Source organism: Indicator indicator, chromosome 16 (genome assembly GCF_027791375.1).
Source record: "Indicator indicator isolate 239-I01 chromosome 16, UM_Iind_1.1, whole genome shotgun sequence".
Classification (NCBI taxonomy): Eukaryota; Metazoa; Chordata; class Aves; order Piciformes; family Indicatoridae; genus Indicator; species Indicator indicator.
Window position 1 is genome coordinate 16,812,663 of NC_072025.1, and position 22,181 is coordinate 16,834,843.

A 22,181-nucleotide genomic window follows, 5' to 3' on the forward strand; every position below is an offset into this window, starting at 1 on the left:
CTCCTTGTGGGAAAGCGTGAGCTCTCAGTGCCTGGGAAAAGACAAACTGTAGTGCTGTGTGCTTTGGCTTTTCCCATTAACTGGAGGAAATGCCCTTTTTAGCTCTCGTCAGTCTTACACTAACAGCCACGTTTCATCTGCTTCTCCCTATCACTCTCTAAGTGGCTGTGCTGAACTCTCTGCCAGAGGCCAGGTTTGCACTGCTCAGTCTTTAGAGAACCTTTGGGGAAAGCAAAACAAAACAAAAAGCAGCAGCAGCCCAGTGCAAGCCCAGCAATCGTTATATTGGGGGACTTCTGAGCTTGGAATCATGTGGGATTGGAAAAAGAGCTCTGCCTCCAAGCCTGGAGGCTGCTAGAGAAGCAGGGCTGTTGTTTTGCTGGATAATTTTGCTGTAGGGTGTATCCAAGCTCACTGTATGGTAGAGCAGTGCCCAAAAGCCCTTCTCCCTCCTGGACCTCTGGGCAGGCCAGGTCCTGCAGCACCTGGTGCTCAGCACCTTCTGAATGGTGTCAAAGGCTGGGTGAACTGATGGAACCATTTGGCCCAAGGATGTTTTGTGGAAACGTGGTGAAAAGAAAAATCGTAATCCTGCTGAGGTACACCTCTGTGTTGGTGTGATCAGTGTAGGAGAAAGGGAGGGAAAGGGGAAGAAAGAGCCCTGGGGGAAAGGTGATCTTCTGTGTCCCAGCTCTGCATGGGGGTTTGGGGAAGAACCAGCTTTGGAAAACCTGAATGTCTGCTTCACAAGAATCATAGAATCCCAGACTGGTTTGGATTGGAAGGGACCTTTAAAGGCTATCTAGCCCAACCCCCCTGCACTGAGCAGGGACATCTGCAACTAGAGGAGGTTGCTCCAAGTCCCAAACAATGTGACCTGCAATGGTTCCAGGAATGGAGCATCTACCACTTCTCTGGGTAACCTGGGCCAGGGTCTCACCACCATCAGTGTAAAAAATTTCTTCTCCCTCTCTAGTTTAAACCATTGTAAAGAAAATTGTCTTTAGCTTGCAAATGTTTGCCTCTCAGCCCAGGCTGATGGACAGGATGGGGCCAGGCAGGTTTTTGGGGACCTGGAGAGGGAATGGCTTTGATCACCCTTCTGCAGCACACCCTGAGAACAAAGACAGGGTTCGGGGCATTGACTGGAGCAAAAGGCGTCCTGCTGAGCTTTCGATCCGGCCTCGGTGACACTGGGCAGCAGCAGGGACATCTTCCCAGCTAAACCCATGCACCCTTAAGGCCAGGTAAGTGCTTGCCTTCCTAAACAAGCCAGCAACAGCTCTGCAGGGATCTCCAGCTGCTCAGGGATCTAGGACTGTTAATGGAGATGACCCTGGTCTCTCCTAATTCCCCAGCACAGAATAACAAATGTCCCTCCTAAAGCTGATGGGCAGAGCAAGCTCCCACGCACCCTGCAAGCCAGTGCAGGTACCCAGCATGCTTTTAGAGATTCTCTACCTCCATCCTTTCTGGTTCCTTTCTCCCTGGGGGATTAATCACTCTGAAAGGTCCTCACTGCCTTCAGGGCAAGGGCAAAAAAGTGGAATTTGGGAGTGCTGTTGCCAAAGTTGCTGCATTCCTGCCCTGACCCAAGGGGGCTGAGCATCAGGTTGCAGTTGGAGCATCAAAGTAGTCTCTTGCTTGCTGAACTGAGCAAAGGAAACCTTTGGAAGCTCCTCCAGCTCCTTGGAGAAGTTCAAAGCTGTTAAACCAGGATCTGGTCTGATGTGATTTTTCTCACCTAGGAACATTCGTTGGTGCAGTGAACACAGGGAAAGGCTGCTGAGGAACTTCTTGTTGTGCAGACTCAAAAAGCACGTGCAACCCACTGTCTTTCTCTCTCTGTTTCAGTCCCAGCCATGCCATCCCTCTTTATTAAAGTCATTAACAGCACTGCTGTCCTGGCTACCTGGGAGCCCTCCATCAAACTGGGCCAGCACGAAGGCTTCAAGCTGTACTACCGCAAGGTTCACCTCTCCCAGTACACGGGGCCGGTGCTGCTGCCCAGCAACGTCACAGCATACAACATTACCCACCTGGGTGAGTATGGTGAAAGCTTGGTCCAGGTCCCCTCCTGACCCTGGCAGGCCCTGTTGTGATGGGAGAGCTCAGGTGTGTTCATAGGATCATAGGATGTTAGGGGTTGGAAGGGACCTTTGAAGGGACCTTCATCAAGTCCAACCCCCCTGCCAGAGCAGGACCATAGAATCTAGCACATGTCGCACAGGAACACAGCCAGATGGGTCTTGAAAGTCTCCAGAGAAGGAGACTTCACAACCTCTCTGGGCAGCCTGTTTGAGTGCTCTGTGACCCTCACAGTGAAGGAGTTCCTCCTCATGTTGAGGTGGAACCTTCTGTGCTGTAGTTTCTATCCATTACCCCTTGTTCTATCACAGGGTGCAACTGAGCAGAGCCTGTCCCCTCCCTCTTGAACCCCAGCCCTCAGATATTTATAAACATTTATTAAATCCCCTCTCAGTCTTCTCTTCTCCAGACTAAAAAGCCCCAGGTTTCTCAGCCTCTCCTCATAGGGTACATGCTAAGCCACTAAGCAGGAGATGCTGCAGCTCTCCCCCAGTTTTTATTTTTTTGGGGAGGGGGGGCTTTCCCAGCAACGGGTACTTATTTGCAGCATCTTGTGCATAAGATGTGTGTCCTAAATGAGCATCACCTGGGGAGGGAACACTGAAGATTAAATCTGAAAGGATCTTTTTGTGTCTCCTCATAAACAGATGCGTCAGTGGTGTACGAAGTCAAGCTCCTCGCCTATAACCAGCATGGGGATGGAAATTCAACTGTCCGCTTCGTGTCCTTGAGGGAAACTGTGGAGAGGACAGGTGAGATGAGACACTGGGCTTGGAGGTGGTTTGTGAAAACTTTCCTGGTGGCAAGGCCAGACATATCCCCCGAACACCCATGGTTCTACTGCATCTCACCTTCAGCCACTCATTTCTTTGCCGCATCACCAGTAAAGATGAAGCAAATCTCCACAGGGCTGGGACTGCTTAGTGCTGGTAGGGTTGACTTCTCTGCCACGTGGCTTGCAGCATCCCCATTGGCCAGTCCAACCTGATGTCTTTTTTACCAAGGGGGAAAAGACAAACCAAATGTCCCTCTAATTGCCAGTTTTGTCCCCTAAGCTTGAGCCAGAGGTAAAGCCATGGACAGGAACAAACCCCCATACCAAAGCTAGGAGCTGCAATCCTTGGACGAGATGTGGTGCGCTGAGTATCTCCTCTCTCCTGGACATTTTAACCTTCAGTGGTGCTGGGAAAGGAGGACACATGGCTTTGGAAAGGAGAAAGGCTGCAGAGCATGAGCACTGCATTATGTGGCAGAGAAGAGAAAATCTCTAGAGGGAATCTCTAACTGGTCACACCTTTCATATTCACCTATGTGTAAAAAACATCCTGCTGCTCTTGGAAGCATTTTAAGCCTTCCAGTGGGAATATCTTCAAGAAACAGCTATTACTCTTCTGTCTGTGTTGGAGTAAATACTAATCTCGTGGCATCTACCTACCCAGACCCTCCAGTCCTGTGCTTGCTGTGGTTGCCTTCCTGGGGTACCAGAAGCAGGGGAGCTGCTCTGGCAGGTGCTGCCTACCCCCAGCTCCACATCCTGCTTTCTTCTTCCCCAAACATAGCTCCCAGCACTGCTCAGGGTCTAACCTTTGCTCTGGGCTCCCCAAAAGCTGAAGGAGCAACAGTCAAACATCACTGCTGACCCCCTCTCTCCCCCTTTCTTCTGGCAGTGCTGAATCCTCCTTGTGACTGCATGAAGGACGAGCAGAACAATAAAACCTCTGCCACTGGCATCATCATTGGGATCCACATTGGCATCACCTGCATCATATTCTGCGTCCTTTTCCTCATGTTTGGGTACAGAGGAAGGTAGGGATTGCTCACACCACTGCTCACAGGGGCTGACGGTCCCCAATGGCATGTGAGTATTGCTGCAGGGGTCTTGCACCCGCAGCGTGATCACAGAATCATCCACGTCCCTTAGCTCCACATCTACACAGTTTTTCAATCCCTCCAGGGATGGGGGGACTCCACCACTGCTCTGGGCAAGCCTGTTCCAGGGCTTGACAACCCTTTCAGAGAAGAAATTTTTCCTCATGTCCAACCTATACCTCCCTGGTGTAACCTGAGGCCACTTCCTCTTGTTCTTTCACTTGATACTACAGAGAAAAGCCTGACCCCCACCTCACTCCAGCCTCCTTTCAGGGAGTTGTAGAGAGGCAGAAGGTCTCCTCTCAGCCTCCTTTTCTCCAGGCTGAACAATCCCAGCTCCCTCAGCTGCTCCTCAGGAGACTTTTGCTCTAGAGCCTTCACCAGCTTTGTTGCTCTTTGGCCCCGCTCCAGCACCTCAGTGTTCTTGTAGAGCTGATTGACTGTTTTCTGTGTGCATCTCAGGACATGCATCCTGCAGTGTGCCGCTGCACAGCCCAGCTCCTGTGAAGGCCAGGTGCTGTTCACAGCATGGCTCCTGCCTCCCTCCCAAGCATGCAGACCCAGTGGGCTTCTCCAAATACAGCCCATCAGCTCTGGTTCCCCTTGAGGAACCTAGTGCTTCCCAGGACTATCACTATTTTTGCTCTGGCAAACCTTGACCCCTGCTGTAAAGCAGAAGTCCTTTCTTGGCAAGGGGAAGAGAGGTGACTGTAGGAGGGATTTAAGGAGCAAAGGAATGTAGCACAGGGATAAGGCAGACTCAGGCTTGGGGGAAGGAACAGGGAGGAAGCACCAGCTTTGCTCACCCTCAGGCTCCGTCCCTTTATTTTTCAGGCTGCTGATGTGCAAAAACGTTCAGGAGCAGCTCTCAACCCCACAGATCCCCAGGAGCCAGAGGAGCTCCACTGGCCTCGTCCTGAACGGAGCTGCTCGCAGGGACAGGGACGACCGGGACTTGAATGGAAAGCAGCTGGATATGAACGAGCTGGAGAGGTTATTCCCAGCATCCCCATCCCAGGAGCAGCGGGATAAAGGAATAATGGTAAGTCCAGCAGGATGGGAGCATGCCTGGGAGAAGAGGAGACTGAGGGGTGACCTCATTAATGTTTATAAATATGTAAAGGGTGAGTGCTGAGAGGATGGAGCCAGGCTTTGCTCGGTGATGCCCAATGACAGCACAAAGGGCAGCGGGTGGAAGTTGAGCCATAGGAAGTTCCATGGAAACATGAGGAAAAATTTTCACTGTGAGGGTGACAGAACACTGGAACAGGCTGCCCAGGGGGGTTGTGGAGTCTCCCTCTCTGGAGATATTCAAGACGTGCCTGGATGCACTCCTGTATGATCTGGTATAGGTGGTCTTGCTCTGGCAGCAGGATTGCACTAGATGATCTTTCGAGGTCCCTTCCATGCCCTGGCATTCTGTGATTCTGTGAATGCAGACATGTCTGCATGTGTAAGAGCATTGGTCACCTGCTGCCATCACTGCACTGTCCCTTTCTCTCTCTTCAGTCAGCTCACAGCTCACCAACCACCCACAATGACACCCAGGTGACCACACTCCCTCTGGATGAGTTCAGCTTCATTGAGGAGCAGCCAGACCCCCTCCCGAAAAGCCCCCACAGCGGCCGCCCTGCTGCTCCAGCTCCCAACCAAGGTCCCACCAATGAAGGATAAAACTGCCAAGACTCAAACCAGAAACCAAACCCACGGCTGGTGATGTCTTTACGACGAGTCGTCAATCTCAGGTCAATTGAAGATTTCTACAGTCTGATTGTTATTTTTGTTGTTTTGCTTTATTTTTATATATATATATATATAAAAATATATATATATGTACACAGCCTTTTGGAAACTCTTGTGAAGTTTTCTCTTTCTGACCTCTCTTGGGCCTCTCGGTGGATTTCTTCCAGCGATGGTTATATGGAGTCTGGTCACAATGGATTGTTTTCCCTGCAGCTGCTAAGTAAAAGGACACCTTGGCAGAGTGTGGCAAACTCTCCCGTCTCTGACAGACTGGGGATATGGTTGAGCCTCCTTCTCTTGGCATCCCAGACTTTTTTTCCCAATCAGCAGCTTTAGGACTACTTTTGGGATCTATTTTTTATTTCCAGAAGACTGGATTTGGAGAAATCCTTCTCACTTGACTCCAAAAATGGCAGCCCAGGAAGGGTGCGTCTCGGTGGATTTGATGATTTTGTACACTTTCACTGTTTCTCAGGATACCTTTTTTTGCTGATTGACTCTAAATAATATGAAAAAAAAAAAAGAAAAAGCTAAAAAAAAAAAGTGTGTGTGTGTGTGTCAAAGGATGCCTGCCTGAGGGCTACTGAAAGACTTGGACAGACAACCCGAGTGAACTCAGAACCTACCTCAACCGGAATGAATGTCTTCTGGGAAGCAGAAATACCTGCGTCTTCCTTCGTGTTCAAAAAACAAGTAGCATAGCACTTGGTCAGTACAAGCTTGGTCCTACCTCAGCAGTCACGCTCTGTACCTGCCACCTTGGTGGTTTTATTGTTGTCTTTGTTCCCATGTAAAGCACTTCCAAACCTTTGAAAGCAATGTTCTACCTCAAGCGTGATAGGAACTCGTGTGTGTGCTGTGTGTGTGTGTGTGAGAGCGTGCGTGTCCTCTCCTCTCCCTCAATTCCTGCCTCTCCCACCCAGCCCTGCACGAAGTGTGATGCTTCACTAGTGTTATGAGCTTTATTTTTAGGTGGGGGTCTGGGGTGATATTGTGTGGTGGAGATTCGTGTCATGGTTTTTTACTTTAAAGATTTTTGGGGCCGTCACAGATGCGCAGCTCCATGCCCTGTGGTTTGCCAGCACCGTTGGCTCTTGCGGGGCTGATGTGGGTGCTGGTGGTGGCTGCCTCTGTCCTGGCTGTATCTGGGAGTGGGGTTGACAGGGTTGCTCAGATGCCAGTGCTGAGGTCAGAGCACCTTCCTGCCTTCTTAGTGTGCTGATTCAAAGGCTGATTCCTGGTAGGATGGTTTATGGCATGTGCCAGCATGAGCAGCATAATACACCTCTGGGAGGTGGGAATCTGGACATCACTGTCTTGTCCCTTCAAAGCCCACCCTGCCATCAGGAGCACCTACAAGGAAATTCTGATACAGCACTTCCAAACCCCCTTGAGATGCTACTGAGCAGCTCCCAGTTCCTCCAGCATATTTCCAGCTAGCAGATCATCCAAAGGATGAGCTGAGCTGAAAAGGTCTCACTTCCCTGTGACAGAGGAAGTGAGGGCTCCTGGGCGGTGATGCAGAATGAGACCTTGCACTGGAGGATACTGGGAACCACTGGCAGCCGCCCCTTCCCCATGCCCAGGATTGGCAGAGGAGCTCCTGACACCAAAGAGAGGGTTTGTGCATGACCCTCATTCCAGGAACCAACCACCAGCCTGCCACTGTGGTTTTTGGGTTGTCCTGGCATGGTGCAGCCTCATGAGTTGGTGTGTGACCAGCATCATCCATGGGGTCAGCCGGGGGCATGTACAGGGGACAGGGACATTGGCCAGCCAGTGCCCAAGGGCAGTCCTTTACCTGCCACATGCACTGGTTGAAGCTGGGCAAATGTGAAGGCTTGGGCTCATTGTATAGGTGGTGGTAAACCAGACACCCCTCTGTGTGCAAGGACAAGTGAAAGGATTCAGGAAAGGAAATGAGTTGAAGTTTAAACAAGGTCAGAATTGTATTGTTTTAAATGGTACCAGTGAGAGGGTCCCTTCTGTCAGCAACATCCCTGTCACCTCCCATTGGGCAGCACTTGTGCTACCCATAACTGTGTCAACAATGCAGTGTACAAGAGGAGCAGGCAGAGGCCAACATCTCTTCCCCTGTGCTGTGCCCTGGGCTAGGGGAGCTGTGAGCAGGACTCTGTCCTTTCAGATCAGATCATCCAGCTTGTCCCAAGCAGATGTAATGACACTGACTTCGAGAGCAAGGACCTCTTGAGGTTCCATGTTTGAAGCCCTCTCCCAGTAAAATTCCTCTCCTCCTGCAGACATCTTGAAGGACATAAAAAAATGTGAAGGGCTAAACTTCTGTATTGATCCCTGCCAAGAGACTCTCCCTGCTCCATCAAAGAGGCTAAATGGGTCATCAGACTGATTCCTGCTCACACCTACCATGGGGTGATGCTCCTGCCCCACGATGCTGGACCTGGAAAGGGACCATGGGGGGATGACACTGGTGGCACCATGCAAGACCGGTAGGTCAGCACAGCCCATCCTGGGAGCTGACAGGTGCTGGGTTTTGGAAAGGACAGTATGGAGGAGGAGATGCCAACCAGCTCAAGTTATAAAGTCATATCAAAGAGGTCCCAATCTCCTCCTGCCATTCCATCCCCCTCCTGCTCCAGCCCAGCTTTTCTTTCCATTGGGTTTCTTTTTGTGTGTGTCATGCTGACATTTCACATTGAATAAGTCCTGTTGCCAAAGTGAACACAGAATTTAGATTAGCTTTCAGCTCAGACTTCCTGCAGCTGTGAACATGCTATTAATTTAATATCATATTCTTGTGATATTGTAATAGTAACAAGTATTTGTCACTACTTCCTTTTATTAAAGGGAAATGCTGTGCCATTTGATTAGTTGACATACAATAGTAGGTTGAGAATAGAGCTTTTTGCTTTTGGTTGTTTTGTTTGTGTTTGGTTTGTTTTTTTTTTTTAATTATGCAGAAATGTGATGGCTTAAACCAATGCAGACTGGGTGTTGGTTTGAGGCAGTTGAAGCTGGGTGTAAATCTTTAAAGACTATTTTTTAGATAATTTAGCTTTTCCTCCTTTTTTGGGGTTTCTTTTCCATTCTTGTCATTCCTTACTTGTTGGGACCTAACATAAACAGTTGTGGCAGGTCAGTCCCCAAAGAGATGAGGCTGAAGTCTGGAGATCCATCAGGACAACATGGTCTTCCCTAAATTATCAGAGCCTCCCAAGTCCAGGAAAATGGGGGGGGGGGGGGAAACCCACCTGGAAATGGCTGCAGAGTACCTGTAGCTGCCACTTTGTTGGAGAAGCAACACGTAACAGCCCCTCTTGCCATTCACTGATGCTGGAGCAGGGCTAATGGCAAAGCTGTGCCAACCAAAACCTTTGGAAATCATCACCTGGAGTATGTCTGGCCTTTAATCTGTCAAACAAGAAAGAAAAAAAGAACAACAACAAAAAAAGAACAACTTGTGTTTGGTTTCAGCATGGGAAACAGCTTCAAGTCCTTGGTTCATCCAGACTGTGTTTGAGGGAAACCATCAGATCTTTAGTGTGTACTTGGGGTGCAGATGCACTTGGGCAGACGTGTTGTACTTGGGCAGATGTGTTGTACTTGGGTAGGCATGCTGCAGTCAGGTAGACACGTTGTGCTTGGGCAGATGCAGGACTGGAGGACTCCGTGTGCTGACAGTGGTTTGGATGCAGGTCTACAGGTGTCAGAACTGCTCCTCCCAGGTTTTCTGTGAGCATCTACCTGTTTTCATGGAATTAGAGGCACGTTCAGAGGGATCAGCTCCAGGCTTGGGCCAGGCTGTTAGTTGCACAGGAGCATTGCTACTCTGGGAGTGTGTCTCCATACTGTGGCAGCATCCCAGGAGGGGTAAGCTTTCCTGAGCCTCAAGGCAAAGCTCTGTTGCAGATCCACTGGCCACCAAACCCACCACCTTGGGCCAGCAATGGGACACGGTGTGTGGGCATGGGGCTGTGCCACAGCAAAGGGGTCTGGGCATCATTTTATGCACCCAGATCACAGGGCTGAACCAGCCAGACTGTCCCAGGGGTCGTCCCCAGTGCCTTGCACCCGTCCTCGCCTGCCTGCCTGAGATCAGCTAATGGCAGCTGCTCCCTGCACCCCTAGAATTGGTTTAAACACCTCAAACATTTCAGCAACAGCTTGCCAGATTCCTTATTTCTGTTTTAAATCTCCTCTGTTCTTGATGAGTCTGAGAGTTTTATCCAGAGATATCAGGCAGGTGTTGGATCCAGCACAAGCCACTGGCAACCAGCAGTGTTTGGGGCAGAAATCTCATCCTCTAGCATTTTTCCAAGTAGGTAATTCCACTAATTCAACTCACTGCTTTTTTTTTGGTCAGAAAATTCTCTTGCCTTTCTGGTTGTGGTGAGATGAAATTATACAGCATGGCATAAAGTATCCAAAAGATTATTTTTTTTTTTAGTTGTTGTTGGTGGTGGTTGATTGGTTTTTTTGTAACCCATAATGGGCACACAACCTCTTCTGGAGCTCTCACGTTTACCAGAGATGGCTGCTACCTCAGGGATAGTATCCACATTGTCTTTAGTTGAACAGAGAATAGTTTGATGCTGGACAGGGTATTTTCACACTGTTGGGGTCAGGTATTTAATTGTCAACTGTCTCTTTCTTCTTCCTTGTTTTGTTAAAATGCTGATAGATCTAAGTGCTGGGCCAGTTTGGGAATTTTAAAGCTTCCACCCAAAATGATACCAAGGGACTCTGTACGTTTTAGGTTGGCAATAAAAGGAGAGAAGCTGCAAAGCTTGTTGCACCTGGATGAAGGGAGTGGATTTTGCTGCCTGTGGGGGTTTTCCTCCAGGATCACCATCCCAGGGCATTCCAGAGGGGGGGTTCGGTGCTGTGGCTGAGCCCTCTCTGAGCTGACTGACAGCACTTAAGCATGGGAAGATCGATTTGAAAAAAGGAAATTAAAAGCTTATGAAAACAAAGGGCAGCAGCGCGGGGGGAGCTGCTTAGTTACTTCATCTGTGCAAACAGTGTTTGGAAATCTATCCCTCCCTCTGCTGCGCCTGCTGAGGCCACTGGAAGGTCCTAACGAGCAACTTGATGCCTGCTCATTTATTTCCCTCACCCACCAAACTGAAAAAAAAAAAAAAAGGGAAAGGAAAGGGAAGGTGCTTGGGCTGGAGCTGGGAGTGAGGAGAGGGGTTAGGTGTGCAGCACCAGCACCCCCAGCCAAAATGGGGGGGTGGCCACAGCACTGAAACCCACCCTGAGGCTGGAGATCAGTGAAAGGGCTCCAGGTTTGCTCCAAGAGCAGAGGTTGAGCTTCAGCATCAGGGAAGAAGAAGGGATGGGGCTGGTGCAAAGCCCGGTGAGTCAGGGAGAAGCCTGATTTCATGGGGCTTGGCATCAGGCTCTTGCTTACAAAGCAAAGAGGGATTTTCACTTTGGTTGTGTTTCCATCACATAAACTTGCAACATCTTGAGGTTGTTAATAAAGTAATAGTAGAGGAGGTGCTAAACCTTTGTCCCAGTCCTCTTTGGGAACCAACCATTGAGAGTAATGGTGAAAACCCAAATTGCAAAGCACTTTTCTACTGTTTATTTTCTACTTTTCTGGTTTTGAACTGTCTTGATATTTGAAATCCCACTGATCCTATGATTGTTAGCTCTCTATAAAAAACAAACAAAAATAATAAAATAAAACCTTTTTCTCTGTTTTGTTTTGTTTGTAGTTTGCTCTGTTTAGATTTTAGCCTGTGGCTACTTGTACAAGAAAAATAAAGCTAGAATAAACAAGCCTGTTTCAGCCTGAGTGGTTCTTTGTGCTGCTGAAATTGGGCAACCTGGGCCAGTGTCTCACCACTCTCAGTGTCAAAAGTATCCTCCTCTCTCTAGTCTGAATCTCCCCACTTTTAGCTTAAAATCATCACCCCTTGTTGTGTCACAACAGGCCCTGCTGAAAAGTCTGGCTCCAGCTTTCTTATCTGTCCCTCTAAGTACTGAAAGGCCACCAGAAGGTCTCCCTGGAGCCTTCTCTTCTCCAGACTGAACAACCCCAACTCTCTCAGCCTGGCCTCACAGCTGAGGGCTTCCAGCCCTCCCATCATTGCTGTGGCCCTCTCTGGCCCTGCTGCAACAGGTCCATGTCTCTCTTGTGCTGAGAACTCCAGAGTTGGACCCAGCACTGCAGGTGGGGTCTCAGCAGAGGAGAAGTGTCCCCTCCTTTGACCTGCTGCCCATGCAGCTGGGGATCAGCCCAGGACATGGCTGGGTCTGGGCTGAGCACACGGTGCCAGCTCACATCCAGCTTTTCACCCAGCACCCCCAAGTCCTTCTCCACAGAACTGCTCTCCAGTCCTTCATCTTCTAGTCTGGATTGATATTGGTTGCTCCAATCCATGCACAGAACCTTGCACTTAGCTTTGATGGATCTCATGAGGTTCACATGGCTCACTTCTCATGCTTGTCCTGGTCTCCCCGGACAGATCCTGTCCCTCAGGCATGTCAGCTGCACCATTTAGCTTGGTATCGTCTGCAGACTTGCTTCCCAAGGTAATGAACTGCTCTGCATGCAAGGATAATTCGTAGGACTCCTGTGTAGGGACCTGCATCTCCCTGTTAGTGCAGAGCTCCTGCCCAGCAGCCCCAACACAAGTCACTTTGTGAAAACACCATTTAGCAACAAGCTGGCTGGAGGACCAGGTCTGTCCTCTCCTCCTCCTGCTGCTCTGGATGCCAAAGGACAGTCTAAGCAAAGGGCTGTGAGGAATAAATGAGGGAGACTGAGCCCACCAGCAATTTCTGAGGGGTTTTCAGTAAGCAGGTGAGTGAAGAGTCTCTTCAAACAACTCCCCAAAGCTCTTGAAACTGCTAAATTGCAGCATGGATTGCCTAAATAGATACTTAACAATAAACAGTAGCATAAAAATGGATTTTGTTTCCCAGTGGCAAGGCAAGAGGTGGAAAAAAAAAAAATCAGAGCTCACTCAGGGGATTTTTGTGTAAGTTCAGTGGAACACAATGCTTCAGACAGCGGCTGTGAAGTCAAGGTATTGTACGAAGCTCTTGGCTTTCATTAGACAAGGACTTGTCTTGCCTTCATGGCAATAAAAAAAAAAAAAACAAGGCTTGACAATATTAATCTAACATCTTAGAAACTAAGGAAACAAAAAAACCCCAAGCAATACATTTAAATCACTTTGATTTCTTGGGGCTGCTGGAAGTAGTAGTAGGCTCAAAAAAAAAAAAAAAAAAACCACCTCCCTGCGTGTTCAAACTCAGAGCTAACAAAAGAAATCTCCTTTTGCCTGTGCACATTCAAATTTCTGCTGGGAACGGCTCACAGCAATTCCTCAGCCCCAGAAATACTTTAAAAAAAAAAAATGAATCTTTTCAGCTCTGAACGCCTCAGGTATCACTGGAGAAGATCTTACTGCTAATGTCCCAGTTATAACCCTGCCAACCCAGGGAGAATTTATAATATCCCATAAAGCCCTAACTATCCAAAAGGTCATTCTAGTGCTGCTAGCACTCGGGCATCACCGTTTCATTTGGTGACACTTTTACAGAGCCATGCTAAATGCTAGCACGGCTGCTGTAAAACCTTTACAGCCATGGCTTCTGCCTCCAAAAATAATCTTTAAAAGTCATGAGCTGGAACATCTCCATCAGCAGGTGCAGGCAGCCCCAAAAGGCTGTGCTTGCTCTCAGTGTAAGCCCACCCCCAAAAAAATGGAGTCTGGGCACCTCAAACCACTGCAGACCTGGTTCAAGGAGGGCATAAGCCTCAAAGCTGTGTCTCCAGCCTCATTATTCCCAGCCTACCAACACCCACTTGGTTGAATTAAAAGTCTTCTAATTTCATGCAGGCCTATCAAACCCTGGTCTTGCCCAGAAAGCCATTTCCTTAGTGCTAAAATAGCTAAATTAGTCTTGCTTGGCGGCGTGAAGGAGCTTGTCTTGTTTATTGAGCGATAAATACAAAGGTACAGTAACTAAATTCATCAGCCCCTAAACACAGCCGCTGGGAATGGCCATTTCCACCATCCAATCTACCATCACATGAATATTTCAGAGGCCTCTTTCCCTTGGGTCCTCGCCTTATCTCTGGAGCCTGGATATTATTTTCTGCTTTTCAGCTTTTTGGATGTATTGGAGGAAATGTCATTATTTGGACCTGAGTGGATTACAGTTGACTTTCTTAAGCCAATTTATATTGGCAAGCTGCTGTTTTTTAAAACCCCCTATAAATCACTCCTATGAATTTTAATAATATAATGTGGTTTCAAACATGCTCCCTTAATACGTGACACACTCTTAACAGCCAGCAAGAGCTCCTCGGGTCGCGAACTCCTTTTACCATCACCTTCAGCGACGCCTCAGCCCCAGTTATGGAAACAGCTGCTCCTGCCCCAAACACCTCATTGTGGGGCTTCCAGCTGAATGCTGGGCAAACCCAAAAATGCCTCTCTGCTCACACCACCCCACTGTGGTGATGGTCTTTGCCTACCAAGAGAGATAGGATCTTCTGGAGAGTCCAATAGAGAGCTACAAGGATGACTGGGGGACTTGAACATCTCTGCTATGAGGAAAGACTGAGAGCCCTGGGGCTGTTTAGGCTGGAGAGGAGAAGGCTGAAAAGGGATCCTGTCATGTCTATAAATGTCTGAGGGGTGGGTGTCAGGATGAAGGTGCCAGGCTCTTTTTGGTAGTGCCCAGTGACAGGACAAGGAACAACGGGTACAAGCTGGAACACAGGAGATTCCACCTCAACACAGGCAGACAACTCTTTATGGTGAGGGTGCCAGAGCCCTGGAACAGGCTGCCCAGCAAAGTTGTGGAGTCTCCTCTGGAGACTGTCAAAACCTGCCTGCATGTGTTCCTGTGTGACCTGCCCTTGGTGATCCTGCTTTGGAAGGGGGGTTGGACTCAGTGATCTCTGGAGGTCCCTTCCAACCCCTACCCTTCAGTGCTTCTGTCTGTTACCCGAAGTGTAAAGAGCAAAAGTAAATCTTAATTGCTGGAAGCCCTCATCTAGGGCCTTATCTTTGAATCATAGAACTGTAGAATCATAGAATGGTAGGGGTTAGAAGAGATCAAGTCCAGCCCCACCTGCCAAAGCAGGGTCACCTAGGACAGGACACACAGAAGCATGTCCAGGTAGGTCTTGAAAGGCTCCAGAGAAGAAGACTCCACAATCTCTTTGAGAAGCCTTTTACAGTGCTCCAGCACCCTTACAGTAAAGAAGTTTTTCCTGGTGTTGAGGCAGAACTTCCTGTGTTCCAGTTTGTATCCAGGGTTCCTCATCCTATCACAGGATACCAGTGAAAAGAGTCTGGCCCCCTCTTCTTGACACCCACCCTTCAGATATTTGTAATCATTAATAAGATCCACTCTCAGTCTTCTCTTCTTCAGACTAAGCAGTCTCAGGAGGTCTCTCATCCTTATTCTAGTTGGAAAAAACTGTTAAGATTATCAAGTCTGGAAGTGCTAGAGGACAGCAATAGGCGTGTTGGATTCAGTCCTAGCACCTTCACCTGTGCTGAGCAGTTGCAAATTCATCACAGCTACCACCCCATCACAAAGGGGTGTCCCTTTGCAGATGGGTCTGAAGCTGTGTATCTCTGGCTTGCATCAGGAATAGTGTGGCCAGAAGGACTAGAGCAGGGATTGTCCGCCTGTACTCAGCACTGATGAGGTCACACCTCAATTACTGGGTTCAGTTTTGGCCCCTCACTGCTTCTTGTAGTGACACTGAGGTGCTGGGGCAGGTTCAGAGGAGGGCAACAAAGCTGGTGCAGGGTCTAAAGCACAAGTCTTGTGAGGAGTGGCTGAGGGACCTGGGGTTGTTCAGCCTGGACAATAGCACCAACTCCATCTTCCCCAAGGGAGGATGCTCCACAGATGCTCTCCTGGGCCCCCATCAGCCCGTGAGCCCCAAACACTCCTTGAGACAGCCCCCATCCCTCAGAGGGTGTCAGGTACCAGTCACAGCAGGGCACTGCTGGCAGTAGTGCATTTAGAGACATTTCATTAATTTCTTTATCTGAAGCTTTGTTTGGAAGATCAGGAACTTCCTCCCTCCTTTCCAAGACCTTGTTCCTGAGGCAGTGGCAGGATCCAGCACTTGGGGTGACACCTTGAAAGATGGCAGTGCAGAAATTGCTGGGATTAGGACTATCTTCTGATAGCTCTTTTAATAAAGACCTAAGGTGGACAGCCAGAGGGTGAGCCCAAGCTAGGATTCAGGGCTAAGTAGTCCAGAAACTGCCCCCAGGCTGAGATGCAACGCCAGACCTTCTAATCACCTATTGACTTACTCTGATGAGCTCTGTGCTCATTTTATGCAGATTATATTAGTTTTCTTCACATTCCTGTTGTAATGACTCTATGGCATCTGCTGGATACCAGGAAGTGTCCACATGTGATGGAGAGTGGTCTCCTGGTCTGACAAAAAAGGCTTAAGAGGGATGGGGAATAAAAGCCAGGGCAGAAAGGAGACCCTGGGAGACCTTCTTCAAGGAACCAGGTCATGAAGCATCTCCTGCTGTTCGTCTGGAAGAGCTGATGATGGGCTTTGATGTTCCAATGATGGCCTTGGTGATGTCCCCACTAGAGGTTTGACTTTGATTGTCCAAGTTGCCTGGAAATATAAGAATACAATATGCACATCTGCAAGAAAGAGAATCCTGAAGGGATGGACTAATTGCAGGCAAGGAAACAAAATAATGAGCCAGACTTTGTTTTTTTGGCTTCTGAAGGCACCAATGGCTCCCCAGAAGCAGAGTGGGGGCAAAGAGGTGCAGGCACCTCCCCAGACCTTGCTACTGCTTGCTCGGCTACAGCCAGCACCACCAACCCTGGAAGCAATCCCTGGTTTAACGTTGTTAAGAGTGCAGGGAAAAAAAAATCCAGTTAGTGCAGGGAGAGCAGAAGCTTTCCAAAGGCTGATTTACCCTGCAACGTTGTCACGTTCATCATTAATCTATTTTCCCCCTTTTCTGTAACTTAACCTGTGACAAGGCGACATTGTAAGTGCTTGCTTCTCCAGGAATAAATTACAGTTTCATAAATGCTATTTTGCTTCACTGCTCAATTTGCAAGTGAAATGATGCCAATTGCTTTGTTCACAGGGTTGCAGGGTTTGTTGTAGGCTTTTTTTTTTTTTTAATATCCAGCAGGAACAATACCATCCTCCAGATTGTTGGGTTGCTTTACCTTTTTTTTTTTTTTTTTTAACCCTCCAGTTATTTTTCCTATCCCATGTAAAGGGAATACATAGAAAAGTACAGGACAGCCTGGGTGTTTGTGCATGATCAACTCATCACGAGCAGATACAAGGCCACATGTGCCTGCAAAACCCCCACCCTGCACATCGATCTAGAGAGGAGATAAGTCACACACAGAGCCATCCACTTCCCTACCAGAAAAATCATCCTTTAGCTTAGAAATATTTACACTTGCCACACGCTGCTTTAGAGAGTGCCCCAAGTGACTTCTTACATGCAAGATTTATGAGCTGGGGTTGGGAAATCAGCCCCCCCCAGGGACCTTCAAGTTACCACCCCATGGGTCTCCCAACCACCCCAGGGGCCAGCACAGCCCCGACAGGACTTTGAGTGCACAGCGTTCCTCAGCCCCATTGAAAATACGATGTTTTTCACAGCAGCTTCATCTTTTTGTTCTTGTTGTTGTTATCACTGTAAAATTATGAGAAAAAGGGGGAAAAAACCCTCCAATCTTAGCTATTTACATTTTTAAAACGTGGAGAGGTCCTCCCTGCTGAGGATGTTGGGCTCTGCCCAGGGACTGCCAGGCCACCATGGACACCCTGGCCATGGGGTCACACATGGGACATGCCACCATTAAACCTGGTAACTCTGTTCACCAAAGGAAGGAAGAGAGAAAAAAAAAAAAAATCCCTGCATGTGAGATGTTGAACATTACAAGATTTGGTTAACAGCCTCCTGCTTCTCCCAGGACTTTTTTGACCTGCCCTTTTCTGGGGAGACCCTGAAAGAAACTACTTCTTTGGGGGATATTTTGATGTTGCTCACTGCCCTCTTTCGGAGTCAGACAGGAAGTTAATGTAAATGCCTATAATGGAAGCCTTGTATCTGTGGTGCTTGTGCCCATGGACACATGAGGATGACTTTATGAAGAGCCTGGAGCTCCAGCTCCAGCCTTTAACCCGAGGCACCCCATTGGAGCTGGCTGGCTCCAGGTTGCCCAGCTGTTGACAAATCATTCAACCTCAATCACTGAGATCTGAAGCTGTGTGACTCCAGTTCTGCAGGTTACATGGAAAGGGAGAGGCAATACTCACATTCCCAACAGAGAAACTGAGACACAGAAAAAATATTTGTCTTCACCTTCAGAGAATGTGTTGGTCCACATACATCCACTGCTTCCCACCACGGTCCCATCACTCCCTGGATGACATCTCAGGAAAGATTTTCCTTTTTCCCTCTGAAAAAGGACATTTCAAAACAGACCCAGTCCCTAAGGGGCACTCAACAAGGACATATTTTTGACCATAAATTCCATCATGAAACAGAATTGTCACCTTTTGGCCAACCCCAAGAGGCAACACCAAAATCCCAGAGAAATGAAACGTTCACAGCCAGGCAAAGTGTGAATTGAAAGGAAGGAAGAGTAGGTTTGTGCAATCCCAGCACGAATCCATCCTGCCTGGCTTTGTCCATGTGTGTGGGCAGAGGTTGGTTTGATCAAACCTCAGAGAAGCCACAGTGAAACCTTCGACTCTAGGCTGTTGGGATCCTCAGCATCCCTGCTAAGGACATCTCTGGATCTTTACTGATGTGCACTGAGGAAAACATAATTAAAAAGTAAATTTAAAATCATTGAGGGCCTGCTCACTGCAGGTACCAGGAGGGAGGGGCCCCTCCCGACACCCTCTGGCCCTGAGCTCTGGGCTACTAAGAGCTAAAGGGGCAGTGGCTGCTAATGGTTTTAAATGGCTGCTAATTGATCCATGCACTCACTGTAATTATGGACCTGGACATGGTGGTGAAACACTGGCAGAGCATGAACTGCTGGGGCAAGGGAAGTCCAAATCATGAGTTCATTGATCTCTGGCCAGCTGGCACTGCCTCGTCCCCCATCGCTGAGGATTTTCCATCATGCCCGGAAAAAAAAGGGGAGATTTTCTGTGGAAAGATGCTGATTTCAGCAACATTTGATGGGAGGGGGAGTGGCCACTTTGCTCTTTTCATCTCCTCTCATTTTGCTTCCAAACCCAGGCTGAGCCATCGCACATCTCCCTGACTTTGTCCACGCTGCACTGGATGACCACAGCAGCCCCAATCCAAAGGTACCCAGCAGATAGCACTGGATAGCTTTGCAATTAGTTAGGCTTAATAACAACCCCCAGCAGCATCAGTGCTCGCAGCCACGTGTGGCAGGCTGTTGTGGCAAGCCATCACGAGCAACAGGGACCTGCTCTGGTCCTTCTTCCCAGCACAACTCATTTAATTATCCTAATTAAAGCAAATATTGATGGGTACTGCTCATGGTGAGGGGCTATGTGGGGCTAAGGGGCAGAGAGCTCAGCCCTCAGCCACAGGCTCCCAGCAAGGGCCAGTGAGAAGGTGGAAAGAGGAACAGCAGAGCAAGGAGAAGGAGGTTTAGGGACAGTGCTTGAAGTGACAAAGTGTAGGCAGATGACACTGTTTCACAATAACCTCCTAACCTTTGTTAATATCGCTGTCACAGCGCAGATGTGCTGCGTTAATTAAAAGGAATGGTACATGACAGAGCAGGGAGGAGAGATGCAATAATGGCATTATTTCTCCATGCTTGCATCTCCCTGACCTTCTCCTTGAGGAGTGGGGTAGGGGGTGCAGGACTTCAGGGTGCTGGCACCCATCCTGCCAGGACCTGTGGGCTCTGAACAGCTAAAGGTCCCTGACTTCTGCAAGAGAGAAAGCAAGGATGCTCAGAGCTCTGAAGCTGCTCATCCCCTCCAATGTGGCAATGCCTCAGCAGCCATGAGGATCCATGTGCCACATCCTTGCAGGGGCACACCGAGGGCAGGGAGGCTCCTGGGGCTGGGAAAGGCATCCAGCAGAGACAAAAAACCTTTCTCACCCACAATTAGCAGCCGCAAGTACAAACAGGGCCTGACGGACGGCAAATCTGGGGTTTGCTAAAGCGCCTCCTGCAGTGCCTGTTCCTCCCCCTCCTGCACCTCTCCCTGCCTCCGTCCAACAGCATTCCCAAAAGACTAAACACCTTTGGTTTCCATGGCAGCCTGATTTTCAATGAGCATCCTTCAAGTCCTAACTGGAAAGAAAGTGTTTCATTAATGCACACAGGGCACACTGGCATCTCCCCGGGGCGACAGTATCCTCCCCCCAAAACTAGCACCTTCTGCCCATGGTTTTTGTGTGTCAGCAGATTGATGAGAGCCAGCAGACTGCACTCCCAGTGGAGCAGAGCTGCTGCTTGCTCCCAGGGATGGAGTTTGCAGTGATGGATAGGTCAGGAGAGGGAATTGGGCTGCTTTTTCTTGATGAGTATCAGGAGGTGGCACGTGGAGGCTTTCCTCCAGCACACCAGGAAAGGGACAGTGACACCTCCCCATCTGTCCTCTCCCAAGTGGTCCTGGGATACAGATTTGTTACTATCCAGGTTCTGAATCTTGTCTTCTTTTTAACAGAAGCCCAGTGGTTTGCATACTCATGGTGTGCCATTTCTTTCAGGTTTAACCCCATTTAGTGGTTCTGCTGGGCAGGAGGTGCTGGAAGCCAGAAAACAGGAAACTAATGAACGTACAGATTTGAAGCATGAAACCTCAGTCCTACAGGATTTCATCAGAAAGTGTCCATCTAAGAGTCAAAGGACATTCCTCACCAGCCCAGGCATGTCTAGGGCAGGGCAAATATGGTTTGCTGTGTGATAATAACATCATAGAAAGGTTTGGCTTGGAAGAGATCTTAAAGATCATCTAGTTCCATGGGCAGGACACCTCCTACCAGACCAGGCTGCTCAAAGCTCCATCCAACCTTGAACACTCCCAGGGATGGAACATGCACAACTTCTCTGGGCCACCTGTTCGAGTGCCTCACCACCCTCACAGTGAAGAGATTCTTCCTAATACCTAAGCCAACCCTCACTCAGTTTAAAACCATCACCCCTTGTACTATCACTAGATGTCCTTGCAAAAAGTCCCTCTCCAGCTTTCTTACTGGCCCCTGTAAGTATTGAAAGGCCACAAGAAGGTCTCCCCAGAGCCTTCTCTTCTCCAGGCTGAACAACCTCAGCTCTCTCAGCCTGTCCCCACAGCAGATGTGCTCCAGCCCCCTGACCACCTTTGTCCAAATAAAGTAACATTAAGTACAACCAGGGACATTTTTTTGCACAGGGTGCCTGGAAAAGGATGCAGAGGTCATAGTGTTGCAGAGCAACCCAGCCCTTCACTAGCCTGGGACCCTTCAAAGATCGTTTAAGAGACTCCAGGTCACAGAGCAGCCCTGGCCCTGGCTTTTCCCAGCCGGGGGGATAATTGCCTTCCAGCCGTGACATACCCTTTGGCTGACCCTTTCAAGGTCCCAGCCACTCTCCAGGATGTGGCAAGGGCAAATATATATTGCTGGAGCTCAGGGGGCTGCTAAAAGCAGGTCACACCAAAACAATAAAGCTTTGTTGGAGGCAAAGAAGGAATGAAGAGGGTCCCGAATGCCACCCCAGGATTTACTGCCCACAGATGGGCTGGCAGCTGTGGGTGATGCACCAAGCATCACCCTGGGGCAGCCTGGGCAATGGGGAGCTGGCAAAGTCTCCCCACAGCCAGGACACTTGGTTTGGTTTTCTGCCTGCACATGCAGCAACACAGAACCACAGAATCATAGGACCACAGAATCATAGGACCACAGAATCATAGGACCACAGAATCATAGGACCACAGAATCATAGGACCACAGAATCATAGGACCACAGAATCATAGGACCACAGACTGGTTTGGCTTGGGAGGGGCCCTTAAAGGTCATCCTGTCCACCCCCCTGCAGCCAGCAGGGAGATCCTCAACTAGAGCAGGCTGCATAGAACCCCATCCAGCCCGACCTCTAATGGTTCCAGGGATGAGGCATCTGCCACCTCTCAGGGTAACCTGTCCTAGGGTTTCACCACCCTCATAGTAACAACTCTCCTTCAACCTAGTCTAAATCTCCCCTCTTTTAGTTTAAAATCATCACCCCTTGGCCTGTCACAAGCAGCCCTGCTTTAGCTGAGTCTTTAGCTGCAGCAGAAACTCCTCTCCAGAGACCAGAATGCAGGAGCTGGGGAAGGAACAGGTCCAACATTTGGCTGAGGTTCCCTTCATGGACTCAGTCCCCCTCCCACTAAGATGTGTATATCTGGAGCTAGCAGAGATGAGATAACCCCCCAGGGAGGTTTGCTCTCCTTCACCACATCATCTGACCATGAGGTGAGCTTGGCTGTGTGGATCCCAGCGTCTCAAAGGGACCCAGAAGCACATGCTTATCAGAT

At 49.0% G+C, this 22,181-nt stretch overlaps 1 protein-coding gene across 1 annotated transcript in view; it reads left to right on the forward strand.

The window, feature by feature from the left end:
* The window catches only part of IGDCC3 (immunoglobulin superfamily DCC subclass member 3), a 95,228-nt gene extending 89,597 nt beyond the window's left edge, over positions 1 to 5,631 (forward strand). Inside the window, exons 10-14 of the mRNA XM_054387740.1 lie at positions 1,855 to 2,043; positions 2,736 to 2,840; positions 3,756 to 3,894; positions 4,792 to 4,999; positions 5,467 to 5,631. Of these exons, the coding sequence (XP_054243715.1) occupies positions 1,855 to 2,043; positions 2,736 to 2,840; positions 3,756 to 3,894; positions 4,792 to 4,999; positions 5,467 to 5,631 (806 nt within the window). The remainder of the gene's footprint in view (positions 1 to 1,854; positions 2,044 to 2,735; positions 2,841 to 3,755; positions 3,895 to 4,791; positions 5,000 to 5,466) is intronic.
* The last annotated feature ends 16,550 nt before the right edge of the window (positions 5,632 to 22,181 follow it).